The sequence below is a fragment of the Mustelus asterias genome, chromosome 6 (genome assembly GCF_964213995.1).
Source record: "Mustelus asterias chromosome 6, sMusAst1.hap1.1, whole genome shotgun sequence".
Taxonomy (NCBI): Eukaryota; Metazoa; Chordata; class Chondrichthyes; order Carcharhiniformes; family Triakidae; genus Mustelus; species Mustelus asterias.
Genome location: NC_135806.1, coordinates 10030807 through 10055404, shown reverse-complemented (window position 1 = coordinate 10055404; position 24598 = coordinate 10030807). Strand labels below are relative to the sequence as shown.

Genomic DNA, 24598 nt, shown 5'->3' with positions numbered 1-24598 from the left:
AGATCCCATGAACCTTGTAAAAGATTCTGTTGCCTGAATTTGTTTGGATGGTGGGGGCTCAACTCCATTGAGGAGGGGAGGGAGATTTGGAGGTGTCCAGTCCATGAAGGGAGGGCGTTCATAGTGAGAAGGGGGGAGGGGGTACTGATGGAAACTCCACCTTCGCGCCCAAAATCAAGGCCAGTGATTTTATTCTATTTCCCACCCTCAGCTACCCGGCACCCGCCAACATGAAAAGGCCCTTAAATGGCCATTTAGTAGCCACTTAGGAGCAAGGGGGGGCTTCCCATCTGAGGCCCTGCCTCCCCCACTCTTAAACCATATCCAGGTCGGGGGTGGGTGGGCTCCTGGGGGGAATCCCATCCGTGCAATTTCATGTTCCTGCTCTGCCTCAAAATCCACCAGGGGGGCAGTGTAATATTCAGGCCTACATCACCATTTGAAGAGTAGGGGAGGTCTTGTAGCCAATACGTAAGCTTCAACCAACATCACTCAAACATGTCATCAACGCATAACAATACGTCGGAGCTTGTCCACCGAAAAATTGGCTTCTGCGTTTCCTACGGTACAATACTAAGTACGCTTAAAAAAAAACTTAAATTATTTTAAAAACGCTTTTGGGATCCCTGAGTCGTGAAAGGCATGGCCAGGGTGGGAATTCATTTAATAGATATCCATCCTATAAAATTTATTTATTAGTGTCACAAGTAGGCTTACATTAACACCGCAATGAAGTTACTGTGAAAATCCCCTATTCGGCACACGTTAGGGTACACTGAGGGAGAATTTAGCATGGCCAATGCACCTAACAGGCATGTCTTCTGGACTGTGAGAGGAAACCGGAGCACCCAGAGGAAACCCAGATAGACACAGAGAGAATGTGCAGACTCCGCACAGGCAGTGACCCAAGCTGGGAATCGAACCTGGCTCCCTGGCACTGTGAGGCAGCAGTGCTAACCACTGTGCCATCCATCGTAAATATATGAAGGAAACCTCCAAGAAGTGTCCAGAGCAAAACCCTTGAGTTGGCTCCAGCCTCAGATTCAGCTGAGAGATAATTTCAACAGGAAAATAATTGCTCTGGTGTGTCATCGGTTAACGCTGAAAGAAAGCTTACACAGACAGATGTTTGGTTGGAATAATTTGGATGGAGAATGCGATCAAGAAGATGTTGCACCTCTAATGAATGGCAAAGCAGGGGTGGATGCAATGTGTCTTAAATGAATTTGATGTTCATTGTGATTACACCACTGCCATTATTCCTAATTACCTCAGTTATCAGTCATAAATCATTGCATGCTGTGTCACCCTTTTTCTCGCATCACCTGTTGACACAGATAGACTGCTAAGTAAGGCTTGAGTTTTTATGCTGTCGTTTTAAAATGGATGGTTGGAAGAAAACATTTGAATCTGGACTTTGGCCAATTATCAATGGATTTTTTTTCCTTTCTTTTATTTAATCCGCACTGTGCCTCTTTGGGATCATGCATTGCTCTGTAAATTCTTTTTAACCCCTTAAATGAAACAGCAAGCCATAATTTCACCAATAAGAGATCTTAAAATTGAAAACGAGCACTGGCAGGTTTGTTGATCGAACCTGGCCAGCGTTCGGAGTGCCCGCCATCGACAAGGAGCTACGTGGAGTGCCAACTCATCTCGGGAGTTGATGGGCATGGTGCCCTTGATGTCCCAGCCATTAATTTTAATGAACAGGAAGGCGTGCTCCCGGTATACCAGGCTCCCCGTCAGAAAACCGAACGTGTAAAACCACCCCCACGTCAAATCCAGAGTCTGCTGCATTTCTTTAAAAAAGAGAAGTGAATTATCGTGAAGGACATTTACTGTAGTGCCAGCGCTCCACTGAGACTGAAAAGGGATGAGAAAAAACAGGAAACAGTGCTTCTGTGCTTTGGGGTTTTGGGTTTGTAAAAGCCTGAGGATTGTAGAAGGAAGGAATGAATGAAGGTTGTTTAAGCGTTTAAAGTAAAAGTTTATTTATTAGTCACAAGTCGGCTTACATTCACACTGTAATGAAGTTACTATGCTAATCCCCTAGTCGTCACACTCTGGCACCTGTTCCGGTACACTGAGGGAGAATTTAGCATGGCCAATCCAACTATCTTGCACATCTTCCACTGTTCCACTATTTTATGGTTTTGCGAAAGGATGTGTTAAAGGTAGAATTAATGGAATCAGATTGTAGGAAGGTAGACTGGCATTTGTGCTATTGACGAGATGCACTGCAGTAACCCGCCAAGGTTCCTTTGACAGCATCTTCCAAATGTGTGACCTCTACCATCTAGAAGGACAAGGCAGCAGATGCATGGGAACACCACCACCTTCAAGTTCCCCTCCAAGCCACTCACCATCCTGACTTAGAAATATATCACTGTTCCTTCACTGTTGCTGGGTCAAAATCCTGGCGCAGTGGTTAGCACTGCTGCCTCACAGCATCAAGGACCCAAGTTCAATTCCTGGCTTGGATCACTGTCTGTGCAAAGTCTGCACATTCTTCCTGTGTCTGCGTGGGTTTCCTCCGGGTGCTCCAGTTTCTTCCCACAGTCCGAAAGACGTACTGGTTAGGTGCATTGGCCATGCTAAATTCTCCCTCTGTACCCGAACAGGCACCGGATTGTGGTGACTCCAGAGCCACAGCAATGTGGTTGACGCTCAACTGTCCTAGGGATGGAGAATAAATGCTGGATAACCAGCGATGCCCACGTCCCATGAATAAGAAAAGATGAATAAAAAAAATAAACTGGTTCAGAAAATGATGGAGCAAGAGAGGCTGACAGTTTGAGATAAGTGAACTGTCAGATTATTAAGATCTTTTTGGGACAAATCTAGAATTTCTGAAGGGAATAGAAAAGCTTATCGGTAGCAATCTCACCTCGGATCATGAAATTTATATAAGGCTAGAAGTCATTCAGGTGAAAAAATGTAATGAAGCACACTTGTTGGAGGTAGGTACCCACATTTGTGGCCAGAGGGGTTAGTTGTCCAAGGTTGTCATGAGATGAAAGACTAGGGGCTGGGTTTCTGCTACTGAGGCTCAAAAGAGCAAAATTTCCCAACTAGACAGAGCTGCCTTGGTTTGAAGGGCCCCGTTAGACCGGTTTCACTGCAGGGAGACGGAGGTGGGATGGAGTCTGCCCCCCTGACCCTGGAAGCAGATCATAGATGGCCACAGGGAGGGGGGAATACCAGAGTGGGCAATTGTTTTGAAAGTTGGTAGGCCCCGTTTCCTCCCACAATGCAAAGATGCGCCAGTTAGGTTGATGGGCCACAGAATTTGAATTCAATAAAAAAAATCTGGCTTTAAGAATCTACTGATGACCATGGAACCATTGTCGATTGTCGGAAAAACCCATCTGGTTCACTAATGTCCCTTTAGGGAAGGAAATCTGCCGTCCTTACCTGGTCTGGCCTACATGTGACTCCAGAGCTACAGCAATGTGGTTGACTCTTAACTGTCATCTGAAATGCTCCAGCAAGCCACTCAGTTCGAGAACAGTTAGGGTTGGGCAACAAATGCTGTCCAGCCGGCGATGTCCATGTCCCATGAAGGAATAAGTTGCGTCTTAATGTCATGGGAATTAGCAGTGTATATATTTAGGGTTGCAGGGATACGATGGGATTGTTGACGGTGCAGGCTCGATGGGCCAAATGGCCTCCTTCTGCAGTGTAGGGATCCTATGATTTGCAGTCCACTGTGAAAAGGCTTTCTGCTTTCTGTTCACACGCTATAATGTCACACCAAAGCTCGTGAATAAAGAGACTGAGTTGGAACCTAGCTGTGCTAAATGGCAATGCCTGAAGTGATACCAATACATCTTTCGTGCTCGCAACGCTAATGTTCAAGTGGTGTGAACTTAAAAGCCCTCAGATACCTCATATTTTAACACCGTTGATGTCACTCAGTCGGACGCAGATATCTGAGGGCGATTGAAGTGGGAACTAGAGGAATTAAGGGCAGAGGCGGCAAAGTGAGTTTGCTGACAAAGCGCGAGGGGAACCACGACTCGAGTGGGGAGGATCGATACTGGAGTGTACAGAATCAAAGTAGGAGCGAGCTAGTATGAAACTCAAATGAATTTCTCCACTTCAGTGACCAACAGAATGGGGGGAGAGGGGGAGAGACTTTGAAGCTCCTTGCTATTTATAATATTTGAAATGATGAATCTTTCCGTGCTCACAAACACTCATCATTAGGTTCTTTAAGAGCAAAAATAAATAGCTAATCCTTCTGGTTCTTCTGTGTTTCCTAAAGATACGGCACTGGCGAATAAGCTGCTTTCCTTTTGAAAAACTACTGCAAGGACAAATTTGAATGCAATAGATGGACCCCAATAAATCAAACTGTACACGTTTCTTTAAAGCTTACAAATGCCAACTACGCTCGTGGTTTATGCGAAATAAACCACTTGCAATTTATTTGACATTATCTATTTGTACCTAGTTATGTCGCCCTTAAGTCACACAACTAATTTCCTTAATCCATCACAATGCAGGATGGTCCTTTTGTATATACCATCGGCTCCAGTGTTTGTCTAATGCTAGAATCCACATTAGACAGCATTTTCCAGCATTGATGATAAAAAAAATCATTTCAGCAACTTGAAATGATCCTATTAGTAAAGCTCCTATTTTAGTTTCACCATTTCACAGCACTCTTCAGTTCCTTTCCATAGAATCCCGACAGTGCAGAAGTAGGCCATTCGGCCCATCGAGTTTGCACCGATTCACCAAAGGAGCATCCCACCCCGGCCCACACCTCAGCCCTACCCCTGTAACTCCGCGCATTTACAATGGCCAATCACCAAATCTGCACATCTTTGGATACTAAGGGGCAAGTGAGCATGGCCAATTCACTTAACTTGCACGTCTTTGGATACCCAGGGACAATTTAGCATGGCCAATCCACCTAACCTGCACGTCCTTGGACAGTGGGAGGATACCAGAGCACCGAGAGGAAACCCACGCAGCCACGGGGAGAATGTGCAAACTCCACACAGGCCAAAATCAAACCCGGGTCCCTGGCATTCCCAACCCATCCCTCGGACACTCCTTCTTCCCCACAATATTGCTTCTGTCCTGCACTTACACCTTCACCTCTCAACTGCACATTGTCGCTCCTACCATGCCTTCAGTGCTATCATCACATCTGCTTTTTCCCTTTGAATTAATCACTCCCCACCATGTACAGGTTAGGTTGCTTGGCCATGCTAAATTGTCCCTTCGGGCGGGATTTTCTGGCCGCAATCATCCCAAGGCCAGAAATTCCTGCTCGAGGTCAATGGACCGTTGCATGGTCCGTGTCCCACTCACTACGATTCCTGTGGCGGGCACGATGAAATATCCCGCCCTTAGTGTCAGCAGGACTAGCAGGGTAAATATTGATTTGATTTATTATTGTCACGTGTATTAACATACAGTGAAAAGTATCGTTTCTTGCCCGCTATACAGACAAAGCATACCGTTCATAGAGAAGGAAAGGAGAGAGTGCAGAATGTAGTGTTACAGTCATAGCTAGGGTGCAGAGAAAGATCAACTTACTGCGAGATAGGTCCATTCAAAAGTCTGACAGCAGCAGGGAAGAAACTGTTCTTGAGTCGGTTGGTACGTGACCTCAGACTTTTGTATCTTTTTCCCGATGTGATTTTACGGGGATAGGGCCCTGGGTGGGATTGTTGTTGGTGCTGGCTCAATGGGCTGAATGGCCTCCTTCTGAACTGAAGGGATTCTATTTAAAAATTCTATAAAATAAGGAAATGTGATTATCTGAAGGGAACGGAAGGAGGGAAAAATTTTCACGGCGTCTCTTTAATTGGGAAGTCATGCTTATTTAAAACCCAGGCTGTAATAAATGCGTGCAACACTGCAGAGTACTTGCTGTGGGGGGTGGGGGGCTGCTGGGGGTGGTGGTGCAACAAGGCAATTATAATTTTCATTCTGCTACTAGCGATTGAGAATACATGAAGCTTTCCATTGCGAAGAGTGGACTCCTCAACGTTCTGGTATTTTGCAGAATCCTGCCTTTACCCTCTGGTTTTCAAGGCCTGCGCTCACAGACAGGAGGTGCTGTTTCCCAAACCCCTCAGTGTCCCTGCTTCCCTAAGCATGGCCTGTCATTGTTCCATTTTTTGGGGTGTTCCCTGGGTAGCCTTCCTGGCCAACTTACTGCAATCACTGGGATATATACTATGCAATTACATTATGACATCTTTGGACTGTGGGAGGAAACCGGAGCACCCAGAGGAAACCCACGCAGACACGGGGAGAACGTGCAAACTCCACACAGGCTGTGATCCAAGCCGGGAATCGAACCCGGGTCCCTGGAGCTGTGAGGCAGCAGTGCTAACCACTGTGCCACCGTGCCGCCCCGGGTACTCCAAAGGTGCTCCTTCTAATTAGCTTAGACTTGATTTCATTTCACGTTAACATATCAGTCCAAAACATGACGGACATCTCAACCAATTGCCAAACACTGCTTGACTTAATGGTCTTTAATTTGCTGATCCAAAAACCGGATATCCACCCCCTGGCATGATTAACTTCCTTGTTGCTATGTCTCGCTAGACACCATCATTCAAATACCTCTCCCATCGGCGCTTTGCGTAGACAACCGGCCATATCAGCCCCGGGCTCTTGGACTGATATTTTCTTATGCCAGGACAATAGAGCCTTTTAATTTGATATTAAACATTTCTGCATTTGTCCTGAGTTTGAAATTTCACTATATTCCTGCTGACTAAATAACTTTCGATATGAACTTTTGAACTTCTATAGTCTCTGCAATGTTTGTACATTGAATGTGGTGAACATTTTAAACTTAATTCCTATTAATATACAATTATCATTCAATATGAATATAGATTCTTAGCATTAAAATCATCTTTCATTTCTTTTAATAATGCATTCACATTTGAGCAAACTGTTAACATTATCTTGTTAGGTGTAAGTCATTTTAATTCTCTCCTTGCCATCTGTTATTAAACCTAAGAATCTGCCTATGACTCTGCTTATTAATCCAGAATCCCCTTCCTCAACCCTTTCCCCATTAATTGTATTCCACATTACCCCCCCTCTCCACCCCTTGCACACCTTGTTGTACCACTGTGTAACTGTCAGCTCTTCTTGACCTCAATCAGCACAGATTCTCATAGTGAACGGATACAAAAGGACAATTGGACCACAGCTCTACATTTACCCTATGACCTCTGACAGTCCGCTTAAAACAATGCCATTAATTAGAGTCAGGTCTTAATATTAAAAGAGCACTTTCATTTGCACTTATGGAGAGTGGATTAATTATGCATTCCAACCGTGTCGCTTTTGCTTTGTCTCTCTGAAGGCTTGAGTGAATTCAATGCATAATATTGACACCACAGAACTGATTGCAGCAGGCAGCCGGGTTAGAGTGTGAAGCAGGGCCAGATTCAATGAGCTTGGCATCATGGAGGGTCACAAGGGGAATGAGAGGTAAAATGGTGGCTGTACTTTGCTTATGTTCCTCTCTCCAACCCCCAACATTTTTCTCCCAAATAATTAACAAGTATAATCTGTGTATCTCTTCATTATTGTCAGTGACCAGTTATCCCAGATGGTTAGAGCGTGGCACTAATAACATCAAGATCGTGTGTTCGATCCCTATACTGGCCAAATACAGTTGCCTATCTCAGTGCTGTCCTGGCTGATTTTAGGGCGGCACGTTGGCACAGTGGTTAGCATTGTTGCCTCACAGCACCAGGGACCCGGGTTCAATTCCCGGCTTGGGTCACTGTCTAGGATCATAGAGTCCCATCGAGTCTGCACCGACCACAATTCCACCCAGGCCCTACCCCCATAACCCTACTTATTTACCCTACTAACCCCCTGACATTAAGGGGCAATTAAGCATGGCCAATCAACTTAACCCGCACGTCTTTGTGGAGAGTGTGGCAGACTGTGCGGAGTCTGTACGCTCTCCCCGTGTCTGCGTGGGTTTCCTCCAGGTGCTCCGGTTTCCTCCCACAGTCCGAAAGATGTGCTGGTTAGGTGCATTGGCCGTGCTAAATTCTCCCTCAGTGTACCCGAACAGGTGCCGGAGTGTGGCAACTAAGGATTTTCACAGTCACTTCATTGCAGTGTTAATGTAAGCCTACTTGTGACTAATGAATATACTAATATTTAAGAGAAAAAAAACCCATAATTTTCTTGAAATGTTTTCACAGTTCCTGGAACAAAGCAAAAATATGACGCACCTTCACACAAACTCATAATCCGCCGTAACAATCATATTCCTCCCCAAATTACTCCCTTTTCACCAGTGACTCAGTCTGAAATTGGTGACGGTACTTCCTTAGCATTGGTCTTGTGGCGCAGTGGGTTAACATCCCTGCCTCTGAGCCAGAAACTCTGGGTTCGAATCCCATCCCACGATTCGATGGTCAAGGAAGTTGTGTTCATAACGCAGCCAAACAGGTTGAGTGTCAACCCGCAAAATCCTTCCAGACACGCCAATGGCTGGAGGTCAGAGTGGGAGAGACACCTGGTCACTCCGCGCTTGATGTGGAGTGGCCTCCCTCAAGATAAGCCCCTGGCGACAGACTAGCAACCTGTTTCAAGGAAAGAAATCTCTCAATGGAAACAGCTGAAAGGCTGCCTTATAAGACCATAAGATATCGGAGCAGAATTAGGCCACTCGGCCCATCGAGTCTGCTCCACCGTTCGATCATGGCTGATAAGTTTCTCAACCCCATTCTCCTGCCTCTTCGCCGTAACCCTTGATCCACTTACCAATCAAGAACCTATCTATCTCTGTCTTAAATACACTCAATGACCTGGCCTCCACAGCCTTCTGTGACAATGAATTCCTCAGATTCACCGCCCTCTGGCTGAAGAAATTCTTCCTCATCTCGGTTCTAAAGAGTTGTCCTTTTCTTCTGAGGCTGTGCCCTGGAATCCAAGTCTCTCCTACTAAAGGGAACATCTTCCCCATGTCCACTCTACCCGGGCCTTTCAGCATTCTGTAAGTTTCAATGAGATCCCCCCTCATCCTTCTAAACTCCATCAAGTACAAACCCATCGAGTACAGCTGCTTTGTACACAAACTAGGTGCAGGGAGAGAGACAGAGACAACTATAACAGCTTCCTCAGCATTGGTGACGAGTGAGTTCTATTCAGGTTAAGCTTGTGCGAAAGATGCAGAAAATGTTGCTGACCTAAGTTTTGAAAAGCAGAAACAAAACCAAATGTCTTTCTCTCCTTCCCTCAGATTTTTAGCAAACACGAGCTTCGATGGCGTGACGGGTTATATTAAAGTAACAGATCCATCTGTTATCACTTCAGACAGCCACTACTACATCTGGAACCTACAGCTTGACCCCCTTGGGAATCCGATGTGGACTCGCCTCGGGAGATGGCACGAGGGGAAAATTATCATGGATCACGGGATTTGGCCCAGCAAAATGCAGAAGCAATACAACGGCGACGGCCACTCTTCCCGGCTGCATTTACGAGTGGTAACGCTGATTGAACATCCTTTTGTGTTCACCCGGAACGTGGATGAAGATGGCCATTGCCCCGCTGGGCAGCTGTGCCTGGACGCTCTCACCAACGACAGTGCCACCATCGAGAGCCTCTTTGAGAGCCTAAAGTCGGGCAACGACTCCGTGCCCATGGAATACAAGAAGTGCTGTTACGGCTACTGCATCGATCTCCTGGAGAAACTGGCAGAGGATATGGGCTTCGATTTTGACCTATACATCGTCGGCGATGGGAAGTACGGCGGTTGGAAGAACGGGCGCTGGACGGGCCTGGTGGGCGATCTGCTCAGCCAGGCGGCACACCTGGCCGTCACCTCCTTCAGCATCAACTCGGCGAGAAGCAAAGTGATTGACTTCACCAGCCCTTTCTTCTCCACCAGCCTCGGGATTCTGGTGCGGACCCGAGACACGGCGGCCCCCATCGGAGCTTTCATGTGGCCCCTGCACTGGTCCATGTGGGTGGGGATCTTTGTGGCTCTTCACGTGACCGCACTGTTCCTCACGCTCTACGAGTGGAAGAGCCCTTTCGGAATGACCCCCAAGGGGAGAAACAGGAACAAGGTCTTCTCCTTCTCCTCAGCCCTCAACGTCTGCTATGCCATTTTGTTTGGCAGGACGGCTGCTATCAAAACCCCAAAGTGCTGGACGGGACGGTTTCTAATGAACCTGTGGGCTATATTCTGTTTGTTCTGTTTATCAACGTACACTGCTAACCTGGCTGCTGTAATGGTCGGGGAGAAAACGTACGAGGAGCTTTCAGGAATTCATGATCCCAAGGTAGGAGCAGTAATGCTTGTATTTAGCTTGTATACAAAAGCAAAGGTAACCTTCACTTCATTGGATGAGCGAGCCAGCATTCATTACCCATCCCTGAGGGCATTTCAGAATCAATCACATCGCTGTGGCTCTGGATTCACATGTAGGCCAGACCGGGTGAGGTTGACAGATTACCTTCCCCAAAGGACAGTAGATGGGTTTTGACAATGATTTCATGATCATCATTAGACATTTTTAAATTCCAGATTTTACTGAATTCAAGTTTCACCATCAGCCATGGTGGTATACGAACGCAGGTCCCCAGAGCATTCCCCTGGGGAACCCGGGTTCAGAGTCACATCAAGGCCAGACCAGGTAAAGACGACACACTTCCTTCCCTAAAGGGGTGGCATGATGGCACAGTGGTTAGCACCACTGCCTCACAGTGCCAGGGGCCCGGTTTCGATTCTGGCCTCAGTGACTGTGTGGAGTTTGCACTTTCTCCCCGTGTCTGCATGAGTTTCCTCCGGTTTCCTCCCACAGTCCAAAGATTTGCAGGTTAGGTGGGATTGGCCACGCTAAATTGCCCTTCGTGTCCAAAGATGTGGAGATTAGGGGGAGTAACAGGGTAAATAGGTGGGGTCACAGGATAGGGTAGGAATGTGGGCCTGGGTAATATTCTCCATCGGAAAGTTGGTGCAGACTCGATGGACCAAGCGGTCTCCTTCTGCACGTAAGGATTCTATGAAAGGACATAAGTAAACCAGATAGGTCTTTTATGGCAATCAACAATGGTTTCATAGTCACCATGAGACCTTTAATTTCAGATTTTTATTGAATTCACACATCACCATCTGCCATGCTGGGATTCAAACCCGGGTCCCCAGAGCATTAGCTGAGTTTCTGGATTAATAGTCTAGTGATAATACCATCAGGCCATCACCTCCCCTTGGTGGCCTGGCGAGATTTGAACCCAAGTCCCGAGAGCACTGGATTACGAGTCCGGTGTCAATACACTACGCCACTGCCTCCCCTAAGTTACTTGCCTCCGTGCGTTCAGTTGTCATGAATCATGATGACTTCAGTTGTTAGCTCCCTGAGCTCCCCGTGGTATTTTATTTTGTGTAAGGGAGAGGAGAAGTTTAATTAAAATGCCAGCTCAAATCTGTATAGCGAAGGTTTCACAGTGACTTCTTATTGTCTGAAAATATGTAACATAATGTGCACACGTCTATCTGTCACAGATTGATTCAGGTACTGCTGTTTAGAGACCAAAATACTCTGCTTGGACTGCCTACCTGAGATGCCTGGAGGCTTGACAATGAAGTGTCAAGGCAACAATATATCTTTAATCATTTAATTTCCCCAAACAAAACAAAATCACATCACTGGATTTTTATTCCCTAATTCTTCTGTATTTCTGGCTTTACTCGGGGCTTTGGCCTTGCTTGGTACTTTGATTTGATTTGATTTATTATTGTCACATGTATTGGGAGACAGTGAAAAGTATTGTTTCTTGGGAGCTATACAGAACATACCGTTCATAGAGAAGGAAACGAGAGAGTGCAGAATGTAGTGTTACAGTCATAGCTAGAGTGCAGAGAAAGATCAACTTAATGCGAGGTAAGTCCATTCAAAAGTCTGACAGCAGCAGGGAAGAAGCTGTTCTTGAGTCAGTTGGTACGGGACCTCAGACTTTTGTATCTTTTTCCCAAAGGAAGAAGGTGGAAGAGAGAATGTCCGGGGTGCGTGGGGTCCTTAATTATGCTGGCTGCTTTGCCGAGGCAGCGGGAAGTGTAGACAGAGTCAATGGATGGGAGACTGGTTCGCATGATGGATTGGGCTACATTCACGACCTTTTGTAGTTCCTTGCGGTCTTGGGCAGAGCAGGAGCCATACCAAGCTGTGATACAACCAGAAAGAATGCTTTCTTTGGTGCATCTGTAAAAGTTGATGAGAGTCGTAGCTGACATTTCCTTAGTCTTCTGAGAACGTAGAGGCGTTGGTGTGGCTTTCTTAACTATAGTGTCGGCATGGGGGGGACCAGGACAGATTGTTGGTGATCTGGACACCTAAAAACTTGAAGCTCTCGATCCTTTCTACTTCGTCCCCATTGATGTAGACAGGGGCATGTTCTTCTTTACGCTTCCTGAAGTCGATGACAATCTCCTTCATTTTGTTGACATTGAGGGAGAGATTATTGTTGCCGCACCCGTTCATCAGATTCTCTTCCTTTGATTCTCTTTGCTTCCTTTGTTTGCAGCCAATACAGAGTGGTTAGCATTGCTGCCTTGCAGCGCCAGGGACCCAGGTTCGATTCCCGGCTTGGGTCACTGTCAGTGCAGAGCCTGCACATTCTCCCCGTGTCTACATGGGTTTCCTCCAGGTGCTCCGGTTTCCTCCCACAGAACGAAAGACGTGCTGGTTAGGTGCTAAATTCTCCCTCAGTGTACCCGAACAGGCGCCGGAGTGTGGCGACTAGGGGATTTTCACAGTAACTTCATTGCAGCGTTAATGTAAGTCTACTTGTGACATTGATAAATAAACTTTGAACATTGGCTTCGATATTTATGAGTGGGGAGGTGGGGGGAAGAATGTGGGCGAGACCAAAAGATGCTCAAAACTGGAGACGAGGAAGTTGCTAAACTTAACACCAGAACCTCATGTATCAAAACCATCTGATGTTACCACTGGGTCCCAGAGTGGAACCCAGCTCGACAGATCCTAACTTTTATTTTTTATTTAGAGACGGGGATGAACAGGAATGCCAATTAACTTTTAACAAAAGAATAAAACATTTATTAAACAAGAAAAGATTAATTGTAAGACCTGACTCCTTCACCCCAGTTATACCTTTGCAGCTATACACTGATTTCTAAGAATAACACAAGTTACAAAATCTTTCTTATACTCTGATGTTCTCAGTACATACACAGTCCATGTAAACCAGTGGATGAACTGTGGTCAGACACACCACACTCTGAAAGTGACAGATGGCATCAAATCCACCCAGATGCTTGTCACCCTCTGAGCCAACTGGTCTCACTGGAACTCTGGCTTCCACACAAGGGTTTCCAATCTACGCTCTCAAAGAACACGCTTCGATACCTTCTCCCACACAAGGCTCTCTCCTGAATGCCTCCCCCGAGGATCACATCCAGCGTTTCCACCTCTCCTTTCAGTATTCCTCTGGGACCCGACATGCATTCAAGCTTCCACGCAGGTACCCAGCCATGCCAACAGAACACGCCTGCCTCACAGGCTATGTTGAGGTGTCACCAGCCTAGGGATTACTTCAGATGTCTGCCTTCTCACCAGCCTATGTTTCCAGCTTTCCACCTTGCAACTCTCTCAATAATTGGGACCCACTCTCCTCCCCTTTCTGTAACTTCTGTGAACAGTACCTTGTTTAGAATCATAGAATCCCTACAGTGCAGAAAGAGGCCATTTGGCCCATCGAGTCTGCACCGACCATAATCCCACCCAGGCCCCACCCCCACAACCCCATTTACCCTACTAGTCCCCCTGATACTATGGAGCAATTTAGCATGGCCAACCCACCTAACCGGCACATCTTCCGGACTGTGAGAGGAAACAGGAGCACCCGGAGGAAACCCATGGAGACACGGGGAAAACGTGCAAACTCCACTCAGACAGTGACCCAAGCTGGGAATCGAACCCAGGTCCCTGACACTGTGTGACAGCAGTGTTAACCACTGTGCCACCGTGCTGCCCTTTAGATTCCAATTCTTTGTCCCTTTGTCTTGAGTCTTCCTGGGACTTTCCTGGTTTTAGTCTCCCTGGTTTCTGGAATTTCTGTTCTTCGGCTTCTGTGACTTGTTTTCTGCATCCCTGTATTGTCCTGCCTGTACTGGCAGCTTCGATGGAAAACTTCCTTCTTCTCAGTTAACAGGTTTCCAGACTGAACTTCAGGTTCTCCTGCTTTTCAATATCAGCCTCTGGTTGCTAAGCAACAGCTCAGTACTTTAACCCCTAATTGCTTTAATGTTGTAAAACCTTAATTAGAATGCAGGCAAAGTTTAAAGTGAAACTAAAACTTACAGACTTGTCGGCGTCTGCGAAGCTAAACAAAAGTTTTAACCCTCCCTTAGCGCACACATACAGAAACACCAATTAAGCTTAAAGTTAAACTTCTACCTCATTCCTAATGCACGAAAAGAGAAATTTTAATTACTTAAACCCTATTTCCTAACACTCTATTTTTGTTCCATTTCCTGACTGGCATTGAATCATAGAAACCCTACAGTGCAGAAGGAGGCCATTCGGCCCATCGAGTCTGCACCGACCACAATCCCACCCAGGCCCTACCCCCACATATTTTACCCACTAATCCCTCTAACCTACGCATCCCAGGACTCTAAGGGGCAATTTTTAAAACCTGGCCAATTAACCTAACCCGCACATCTTTGGACTGTGGGAGGAAACCGGAGCACCCGGAGGAAACCCACGCAGACACGAGGAGAATGTGCAAACTCCACACAGGCAGTGACCCAAGCCGGGAATCGAACCCGGGACCCTGGAGCTGTGAAGCAGCAGTGCTAACCACTGTGCTACCGTGCCGCCCTGATTGTCCAGATTGAGAACCAGGTTGATGGGTATGAGGGAAAACCAGTGGCAGGAGACATATAGGTGGTACAGGAGATCGGGAATGTCGCTAATAGTGGCACTGGGAGGGGCAGGGTGGGTGGGGAGAGAGGGGCTTCGAAGCTGGTGGAGAGGATCAAAAATTGTGAGAAGAGGATGGGGAATGGAGGGTGCGATCGTAGGAAGGTAGAGGGCAAAAAACATGCTTGCGGCGCCTGGGAAAGTCCTACTCCTCTTGGCCCCCAAGGAGTGCTGGAAAAGACTTTCTGGAATTGGCAGCTCCGACATCCCTTTCGCTGTCCACTGCCTAGGAAACCAGTGGTGAATTTTAAGTTGGGTTTCCAATTGCATTGTGTTGTAAATATCATAAAGAGGTCTCTCACCACTTGACCACTGGACACTCAGATGCTACGATAATCACTGCAGTAATAAAGGTAGCAAACACTTGCGTGGTGCGCTGCAGACCTGGTGCACTTACTTAGGCTTTTAAACCAGTCCTCCAACCCTCTACCACTCACCATGAGTCAGTCATGCATTAATTGGCCTCTCCCGCATTCTCCCCCATCCCTCTTAACTGCCCTCTGGCTGGTTAAGCCATCTCATTCAGTTCTAGGGCAGTTAGGGATGGGCAATAAATGCTGGTCCAGCCAGCGACGCCCACATCCCATAAATGAATTTAAAAAAACGAGACCATTCTCTCTGCCATCAAAACTAGATCATGCATTTTTTCATCCATTATCCAGATTGTCCCAAGCTCCCAGGTCTTTTAGCAAGAAAGCCTTTCCCACACAAGGCTAATTTTTTTTACTTGGGGAGAGGACTAGAAATAACTGAGAAATACAAGTACAACATTTTGCATTCATATAGCATCTTCAATGTAGATCATCCCAAGGCCCCTTTGTAGGACTACTACCGAACTAAATTTGAAATTGTGCCACATATTAGGACGAATGAGCAAAAACTTGTCACAGGTTGGTTTTCAGGAGCATCTTAAAGCCAGAGTGAGATGTAGGGAGGCAGGAAGGGAATTCTAGAGCTTGGAACCACCAGTGGTGAAGCAATTAAAATTGGGGATGGTGCCCATGGCCACAAAGTGAGGAGGCCCTGTATCCCCACACCCTGGTCTGCCTCGAACTTCAGATCACCCCCTCGGGCAGTCCCATCCCGCCACCCCTCCCCCAATAGTCCCTCCCACTCCCGATGCCCCCGGCAACCTCGATCGTGCCCCCACCACCCTCCCCGGATGGCCAACCGTGACCACCTCCTCTTTCCCTCTCCCAGTCATACCAAGTGCAGAGTGGCAGCAGGTACCCCCCCGCCGCCACTGATCACATCCTAATAGGCCCCTCCCAATAGGCACTAACCCACCTCCCCCCCACTGGCCCTGTCTCTCTCTGGCCCCATCCCCTTGGCACTGCCCGATACTCCTTGGGCAGAGCCAGTTTGCCAGGCTGGCACCCCCACTTACCGCCATCCTCTTGGGAGGGTCGCCTCAATTGCCTCCCTTCCCTCCAGCACGATCGGCTGCCTGTTCTCCGTTAGTGGGGAGCAGAAGTAAATCCCGCTGGAGGGAACCACTCCTGGCGAGGGAGGAGATGCTAGCGGGCCCAGAGACTTTAGTCCCAGGCCTGCTAATGAAATGTAGAGGCTGACTTCCATATTATAATTAGCTTCATGCCGGTTTCTGGCGCAGAGTTGATTATGCTGGAAATCTTAGCCTGGGAGACTCACGGAGGCAATGGTGCCCAGCAGGAACCTGCAAAATGACCTCCGCTGACGTCTCCTGGCTCACTGTGCTGTTAGAGCGGCATTTTATGTCTGTACTAAATAGATCTTTGCTTTCTCAAGGAACCAAGGGATAAAGAGAGCAGATAGAAGTTGAGGCAGGTGATCAGGCATGATCATATGAAATGGCGGAGCAGGTTCAAGGGGTTGTATAGTTTCCTCTGGACTTTAGAAAAGTGAGGATTGACTTGATTGAAGTATATTAGACTCTGAATGGTCTTGGCAAGGTGAACATTGAAAGGATGTTTCCTTTTGTGGGTGAATCCAGAATTAGGGGGCACTGTTTTATAATTAAGGATCACCTTTATAGGACAGACATGAGGAGAGTGTTTTTCTCTCAAGAGTTGTGTGACTTTGGAACTCTCTGCCTCAGAGAGTGGTAGAGGCGGGGGGGGGTCACTGAATACTTTTAAGGCAGAGGGATGAAAGATTATTGGGGGTGGTTGGTGTTGCGTATGTTAGGTGGGGAAACAAAAGGAAGAAATGTATCATTATATAAATATACTGTGGGTTCATCACAATATGACAGGAAATTCTGTAAAAACAAATGTTGTAATTGTATGTAAATAGTTTGGATTATTGTTGCTGCTGTGGGGGGATTGTTGCTTAGAGGGGGGGGGGGGAGTGTTTTGTATGTGGGGGCATAGCCCCTTCAAGGGAACGGGTCAGGTGACCCTGGTTGTGGGGTGATCAGCCAGAGGACCGCCCTCGGAGGGCAGTTGTAGTTTGGAGTGCGGAGCGAGTAGAGCCTACAATAAATACCTATGTTCCCCGATGTCTATCTGTGGTGTGAGTTCTTGTGGACACGCCCCACGAGTCGAGAATTTAACAGTTGAGAACGTGGAACTCGACACAAACAGATTAGCCACGATCTTATTGAATGGCGGAGCAGGCTCGAGAGGCTGAATGGCCAGCTCATATCTCTTGTATTCAGTCTTTGTAAGGAGTGAGGATAGATTATCTGACTGCTCGCAGTGCAAATTTTGAGAGAACAAAGTTGTAATGGACCTAATTTATTGATGAACGTTGGAAGATTGCGGATTGTAGGAGACCACAGCTGTTGGGAGTTATCTTGGACTATCAATCTTTATAGCAGTGTTAAGCAACCAACTCCTTTATCATTAGAACAATTCTCCAATTCAAATAAATAATGAAACTTCTTCAACGATAAATTTCAATCTGTAAGGCTATTCAGCAGCAATGTTTTCCCTGAGCAAGTTAATTTGTCCTCCCAGAGGATTCCATTGCTGCCAGCTGATAGTATAAATACAAGCTATTCGGAGGAACTTCAGAACCTCATCTATTTCTTGATGTACTTTGTTATAATTTGTTACTCTGTTGAGTGAATGTGTAACCAAAAGCAGTATTTTCACTATCGTAACATAACTGATGATTGGACCAGTACTAATCTGTTGAAATCCAAGGCTGGACAAAACAATTTTTCGATTGTGATTTTGGGGAATACTTATGGAATTATATGCAGTTTGCAGATGTTCAATGTATCCCTTAGAATCATAGAATCCCTACAGTGCAGAAGGAGGTCATTCGGCCCATCGAGCCTGCACTGACAACAATTCCACCCAGGTCCCCTCCCCGTAACCCCAAGTATTTACCCTGCTAATCCCCCTGAAACTAAGGGGCAATTTAACGTGGTCAATCAACGTAACCAGCGCGTCTTTCGGACTATGGGGGGAAACCAAAGCACCTGAGGAAACCCACGCAAACATGGGGAGAATGTGCAAACTCCATCCAGACAGTGACCCAAGCCGCGAATCGAACCCGGATCTCTGGAGCTGTGAGATAGCAGGGCTAACCACTGTGCTGCCCCTAATATTCCCACATAGCTATCTACAATGGGATATCTTAAATGACTAGAACCGATATATCATTGAATATACATCTGAATAGACAATAGGGTCAACAACTCCACATGCATCGCGCAGGAGAGAAGTTGGAATTTCTACTTTTAGTTTTTAATTGATTTTGTTTCATGTTGAATGTGAAAGGTTTCTAAAGGGCAGAGCAATGATTAAGTTGATGGTATTGTTGCAAAGTGTTGGGCAAAGCCCAGTCAGTATTATTAAGATATACATACTCTTAGTTAGTTCAAAAGTATTTAACCACGAGAAACTATCCACAAAGTTTTTTTTGTTATTCATCTTATGGGACTTAATTACCCATCCCTAACTGCCCTCCTTTTCAAAGGGCATTTGAGAATCAACTGTATTGCTGTAACTCTGGAGTCACATGTGGGCCAGACCAGGTGAGTAGAGCAGATTTCCTTCCCTAAAGGGCATTAGTGAACCAGATGGGTTTTTCCAACAATCAACAATGGTTTCATGGTCATCAGTAGATTCTTAACTCCAGATTTTTATTGAATTCAAATTTCACCATCAGCCGTGGCGGGATTCGAACCCAAGCACCCAATCTTGTCCTGGGTTCTGGGATTGCGCGTCTACTGACAATACCTCTACGCCACTGCCTCCCACAGTATGATGAATGGTTTAAGTAGGAGTTATCTCCATGCTTGCTTCTACAAACAGTTCTTTGCAACATGATACTGACCTGCTCGGTACAGATCATGTATCCTCTGATATCACTGTGTGGGCAGTATTTGTACTCAGGCCCACCTTAACCCTTTATGTGCCAGACCCTTATAATACAAATATTGTATTACCAATTATGTCAGTGTATAGTTGGTACAGTTGTTGCAATTACTGTTATATGCACTCAGATACACCGTGAAATCCCTTGGTACATATTTTCACTTGTCTGCTTTTATTCTTGTGTGTACAGATTTTTTTATCTTTTAATATTCATAACCCACTGTTTAGATTTGTATTACTTTTCTCTTAATCTTTTCCTCCCTCATTTAGTTTCTTCTGTTGCTGAGCTTGTTCTAGTCCACAATTTTCACTTTTGTTCCTCCATTTGCATCCTTTAGTTTTTCCCTTTCCCTGACCTCTCTCCAGACTGAGAGAATGATAGTTTATTCCACATACGGAAGTCTCACGATATACTCACACAACAGCGATTGAAAACATGCAGAGGCTGAGAGAGAAAGCCGCATTAGTTATCCTCAACCAAAGATCATCATCTTGTATGGGGGGGGGAAGTCTGCTGAAAGTGGGTCACGAGGGTGAGGAAAGCAAAGACAGGTTGACGCTGAACCTCTTGCAGAAGATGGAGAGGTATTGAGGAGAGCCTTGTAATCTAAGGTGTGATAGAACTGCACGTTTCATTGTCAACGTAGAAGTATTGCAGTTGGAATAATTGATTGAATGTTTAGGCCTTGGGCACATTGAGGGAAAGCAGCTAGGATGTTTTATGAATGCGCTTGATTTTCCAAAAAAAACACTCCACCCATGAAGTTCTTAAAGAAAAAAGTATTTCCCACATCTGAGTAGGTACACAGATAAAATGAGAGGGAGAAAATAATCAGTATCCAGGAAACCGTATATCAATTCCAAGAGAGATAATGGCCAGAATTTTTACCACCCTGCTTGCCATGGCATCAGAGCAGGTGAGGGACGGACAATGGAATGTCCGTTCACCTCAGGTGGGATTTTACAGTTTTGGGACGAGCGAGGCCATAAAGTCCCACCCAATAAATTCAGATCATAAAGATTTGGCTGAACGATTTGGGTACTACTTTTTGGCATTATTTGTTGAAGCATGCATGTATTGATTTCCCGTGTAATGAATTAGAGTCCCCACTTTGGGCATAACTGCTGATCCAGGAATACAAAGCACTCAAAATTGTACTAGAACCATAGGATCCCTGCAGTGCCATTTGGCCCATTAAGTCTGAACCAACTGTCCGACAGAGCATCTTACCCAGGCCCACCCCCCCACCCCATTCCCATAACCCCATGCATTTACCCCGTTAATCCCCCTAACGTGCACATCTTTGGACATTAAGGGGACAGTTTAGCATGGCCAATCCACCTAACCTCCACATCTTTGGACTGTGGGAGGAAACTGGAGCAGCCAGAGGAAACCCACGCAGACACGGGGAGAATGTGCAAACTCCGCACAGACAGTCACCCAAGGCTGGAATTGAACCCGGGTCCCTGGCGCTGTGAGGCAGTAGTGCTAACCACTGTGCCACAAATCTTGCCAGTAGTTGATATTGCAGATATTTTTTGGTGGTTCAGTGAGAGGGTAATTTCCCCACTGTTATGTAGTCTGGCACACTTTTGGCATCTTGAAGAGACTTCAAACTTCATTAGAAACAAAAGGTATTCACTGATAAAGAGAAAGTTTGTCCAGGGGTTTGCAGCCCTCGGCAGCCTTGTCCTTACATGTTTTTTTTAAGCCCACATCCCTTGATTGAATTGAAGGATACTTCTTTCTTGCCAGTAACACAGATAGAAGCAGCTGGCTGGCTGTGCATGTATTACAATGCATGAATCCAATTTTGAGGCACTGCTCGCCACGCAAAGCACATCGGCAAACACCACGCTGCCTGTGGTGAAATCACTGGCTTTGCATTAACCGTGGCCCTGTCATCCATGTGGGACCACACCAGATCTTGCCATTGGGCTGCGGAACAAATGCAGTGGAGTCACTCACCTGCAAGCAATGCCAATAAAATTCAGTCACTTGGAGCAATCTTTTTGACCAAACCAATGAACTAAATCGAATTAACTGAGAGACAAAGTGAAAGGGGCAGCCCCCAAAAAGAAGGGAACCTCACGAAAACAAAAGCAAAACAGAAAGAAAACTTAAAAGATCAAACCAAAATTAGGTTAAAAGGGTCGATAATGCACCCCAACCCCTGCAGTGCCCAATGAGCACGGAAAGCCTCACAGTGCCATCGGAATCCGCACGCTCCCTCTCCAGGAACACCTGGCCACAAATGTAGCCACGGTAGAGGGGCGGACAACCCCCTCGGTGGCCCGCTGCCCAGTCACTTGGAGCAGTTTCTACACACTGAATTGGTTTTAATCCCACTTGTGAGTCTCAATCACAAAAACAAAAGTGGTTCTGCGATAGACTTTGTAATCAGACACAGTGTGAATTGAATTATCTGCAGTAGGTGAAGTGTTGGCCTGTATTTACGTGCCTGAGTCATGAAGTGGGACTTGAACCCACAGCTTTTTATCTCAGAGGTGAGGGTGCGACCTACCCAAACAAGGTGGCTGAATTGAATCCTGTAATGATGTGGAACATGTTTTTAGAATTCTAAACATAAGTGCTGTTATGACCCAGTTGAATGAGGACTTAATGGTTTCTAATCACAAACCCATGCAAGCTGTTTTACAAATTGCAACAGTTCCGCGTCTGGCGATAACCACACAACAACTCAGTGGCTGCCTGAAATAAATCAGCATAGGCCGGTACCCCTTCACCAGATTTCCATTTTATTTACAGGCTCAGTTGAAGTTCATAGAGTGTTACAAGATCTGAGTCAGCATCCAGAATGACAGGAGACCTGCCACTCCCAGTTAGATAGACAACAAAGGTTGGACAAGCAATAAAGAGTTCAATAAGGAGTTCATATTGTAAGAGGCCAACCTCAATGACCTCTTTAAAGTCATTACACTACCGGTGTTTAGCAATGAGGTGGAGATGCCGGCGTTGGACTGGGGTGGGCACAGTAAGAAGTCTCACAACACCAGGTTAAAGTCCAACAGGTTTATTTGGAATCACGAGCTTTCGGAGCGCTGCTCCTTCATCAGACTCATCTGATGAAGGAGCAGTGCTCTGAAAGCTCGTGATTCCAAATAAACCTGTTGGACTTTAGCCTAGCGTTGTAAGACTTCTTACGGTGTGTAGCAAAGCAACTGAAAGCACTTTAGGAAGGAGAAGGTGACCAGTGAATGGGAAAGGATGGGAGGGTGGATATATTTTGGGGATGGATGGGCATGTAGTGGAGGCATTATGGAAAGTGGGTGTTTGAAAGCAGGTTTGAGAGATGTTAGGATCCAGGGAGGGAATTCTGGAAGACAAGAGACCAAAGAGATGCTCTACAGTCATCACATGGAAGACCCAAGGATTCTAGGTCGCCTGTTGTACACCCTGCCGATTATTCAGTTGCGTTCAGATCAGTGGAAATGAATATCGCGCCAGTGTAATTCTAGCTGCTCCCTACTAATTCCCAAGCTGAATTTTTGCCACACTGTTAACAGAAAGGTGTGAATGCATGACATTCGGGGTAGGTTGTTATTTGTGAAGGGTAGGACAGAGTGGTTGGTTCGAAAATCGACAGAATAATAATTAGTGCTATCAACTGCGGCACAGTTAGTAGCACTCTCACCTCAGTGTCAGAAGGTTATGGGCTCAAGGCCTACTCCACGAACGTGAACACAAAAATCTAGGCTGGCGTTCGCAGTGCAGTACTGAGAGAGTGCTATGTTGTCAGGAGCACCATCCTTCACGTGAGATGTTAAACCAAGGCCTTATCTTCCCTCTTAGTTTTATATAAAAGATTCCATGAAAGTGTTCCAGAGGAAAGGCGGCACAGTGGCGCAGTGGTTAGCATTGCTGCCTCACAGCGCCAGGGAACCGGGTTCAATTCCAACCTTGGGTGACTGTCTGTATGGAGTCTGCACGTTCTCCCCATGTGTGGGTTTCCTCCAGGTGCCTCGGTTTCCCCCCGCAGTCCAAAGATGTGCAGGTTAGATGGATTGGCCATGCTAAATTAACTCTAGTGTCCAAAGATGTGTGGGTTAGGTGGATTGGCCATGCTAAATTGCCCCTTAGTGTCCATAAATGTTCAGTTTAGGTTGATTTGCCATGCTAAATTGCCCTTAGTATCCAAAGAGGTGTAGGTTAGGGATAAAAACTTGGGGGTGGGCCAGGGTAAGATACTCTGTTGGAGAGTTGGTGCAGACTCAATGGGCCGAAAAGCCTCCTTCTGCATTGTAGGGATTCTATGATTCTAAGAGGCCAGTTGAACCTTGATGAGGTGAATAGCACTGTCAAGTAGATTGTAAATGGCAAAGGGGGCTATCACACTGCCTCGCTCGACACTAGTCCGGATACTGAACGCATCTGGTTCAGATCTCCCACTCTTCCAGTCCTATCATCATGGTGCAGTTGGCGGATGGTGACAAATTTTCTTGGACATTCAAATCTTCGAGCACAATCTACCGAGCCTCGACAGGTACTGAGTCAGGTCAGTGGACACAGTGGAGAGTTCCTGGTATTGTTTTTGATGTTCAACTTGGATGTGACTTTTAACAAAGACCAAGTCAGACGTTCCTCTAGGAGATGGAAAGCCACACTGTGCTCCTGGGAGGATTTTCTCAGCCACAGGAAGTAGGCGATTCAGGAGAATAGATGTTGTGATATTCCCTGCTAGAACATGTGACCTCCTAGGACAAAAACCAGCAACTTTCACTGCCTGGCAGAACAACTGAAGGTCACTAGTCAAGAGGCAGCTTTCCGGAAGCTCAAGGCCGATATCCGAAGAAAAATCCGGAAGATAAAGAACACGTGGTGGGAAACTGGTGGCTCAGTGGTTACAGCACTAGGGACACAGGTTCGATTCCGGCCTAGGGTCACTGTCTGTGTGAAGTCTGCACGTTCTCCCCGTGTCTGCGTGGGTTTCCTCCGGGTGCTCCGGTTTCCTCTGACAGTCCAAAGATGTGCGGATTAGGTTATTGGCCATGCTAAATTGATCCTTAGTGTCAGAGGGACTGGTGGGGTGAATACTTGGGTAACGGTATAGGGCCTGGGTGGGTTTATTGTTGGTGCAGACTCCACTGAATGGCCGAATGGCCTCCTTCTGCACTGTAGGGATTCTATGAAAAGAAAGCCTTGCAGATACAATATGCTGACCATCCTGAAATACAAAGCTTTTAGAAAGCCCCCATGACCATCTATAGACGCAAGCCAAAGAAGATGCAATCCACTTTGCTCACAGTGATAACAATGTCAGCAATGGAAAGAACATTCTCAACAGCGGATTAATTATG

At 46.4% G+C, this 24598-nt stretch overlaps 1 protein-coding gene across 1 annotated transcript in view; it reads left to right on the top strand.

Moving 5' to 3' along the window:
* Nucleotides 1–24598, top strand: part of grin3a (glutamate receptor, ionotropic, N-methyl-D-aspartate 3A) — a 152045-nt gene that overhangs the window by 65871 nt on the left and 61576 nt on the right. Inside the window, exon 3 of the mRNA XM_078215308.1 lies at nt 9257–10304. Within this exon, the coding sequence (XP_078071434.1) occupies nt 9257–10304 (1048 nt within the window). The remainder of the gene's footprint in view (nt 1–9256; nt 10305–24598) is intronic.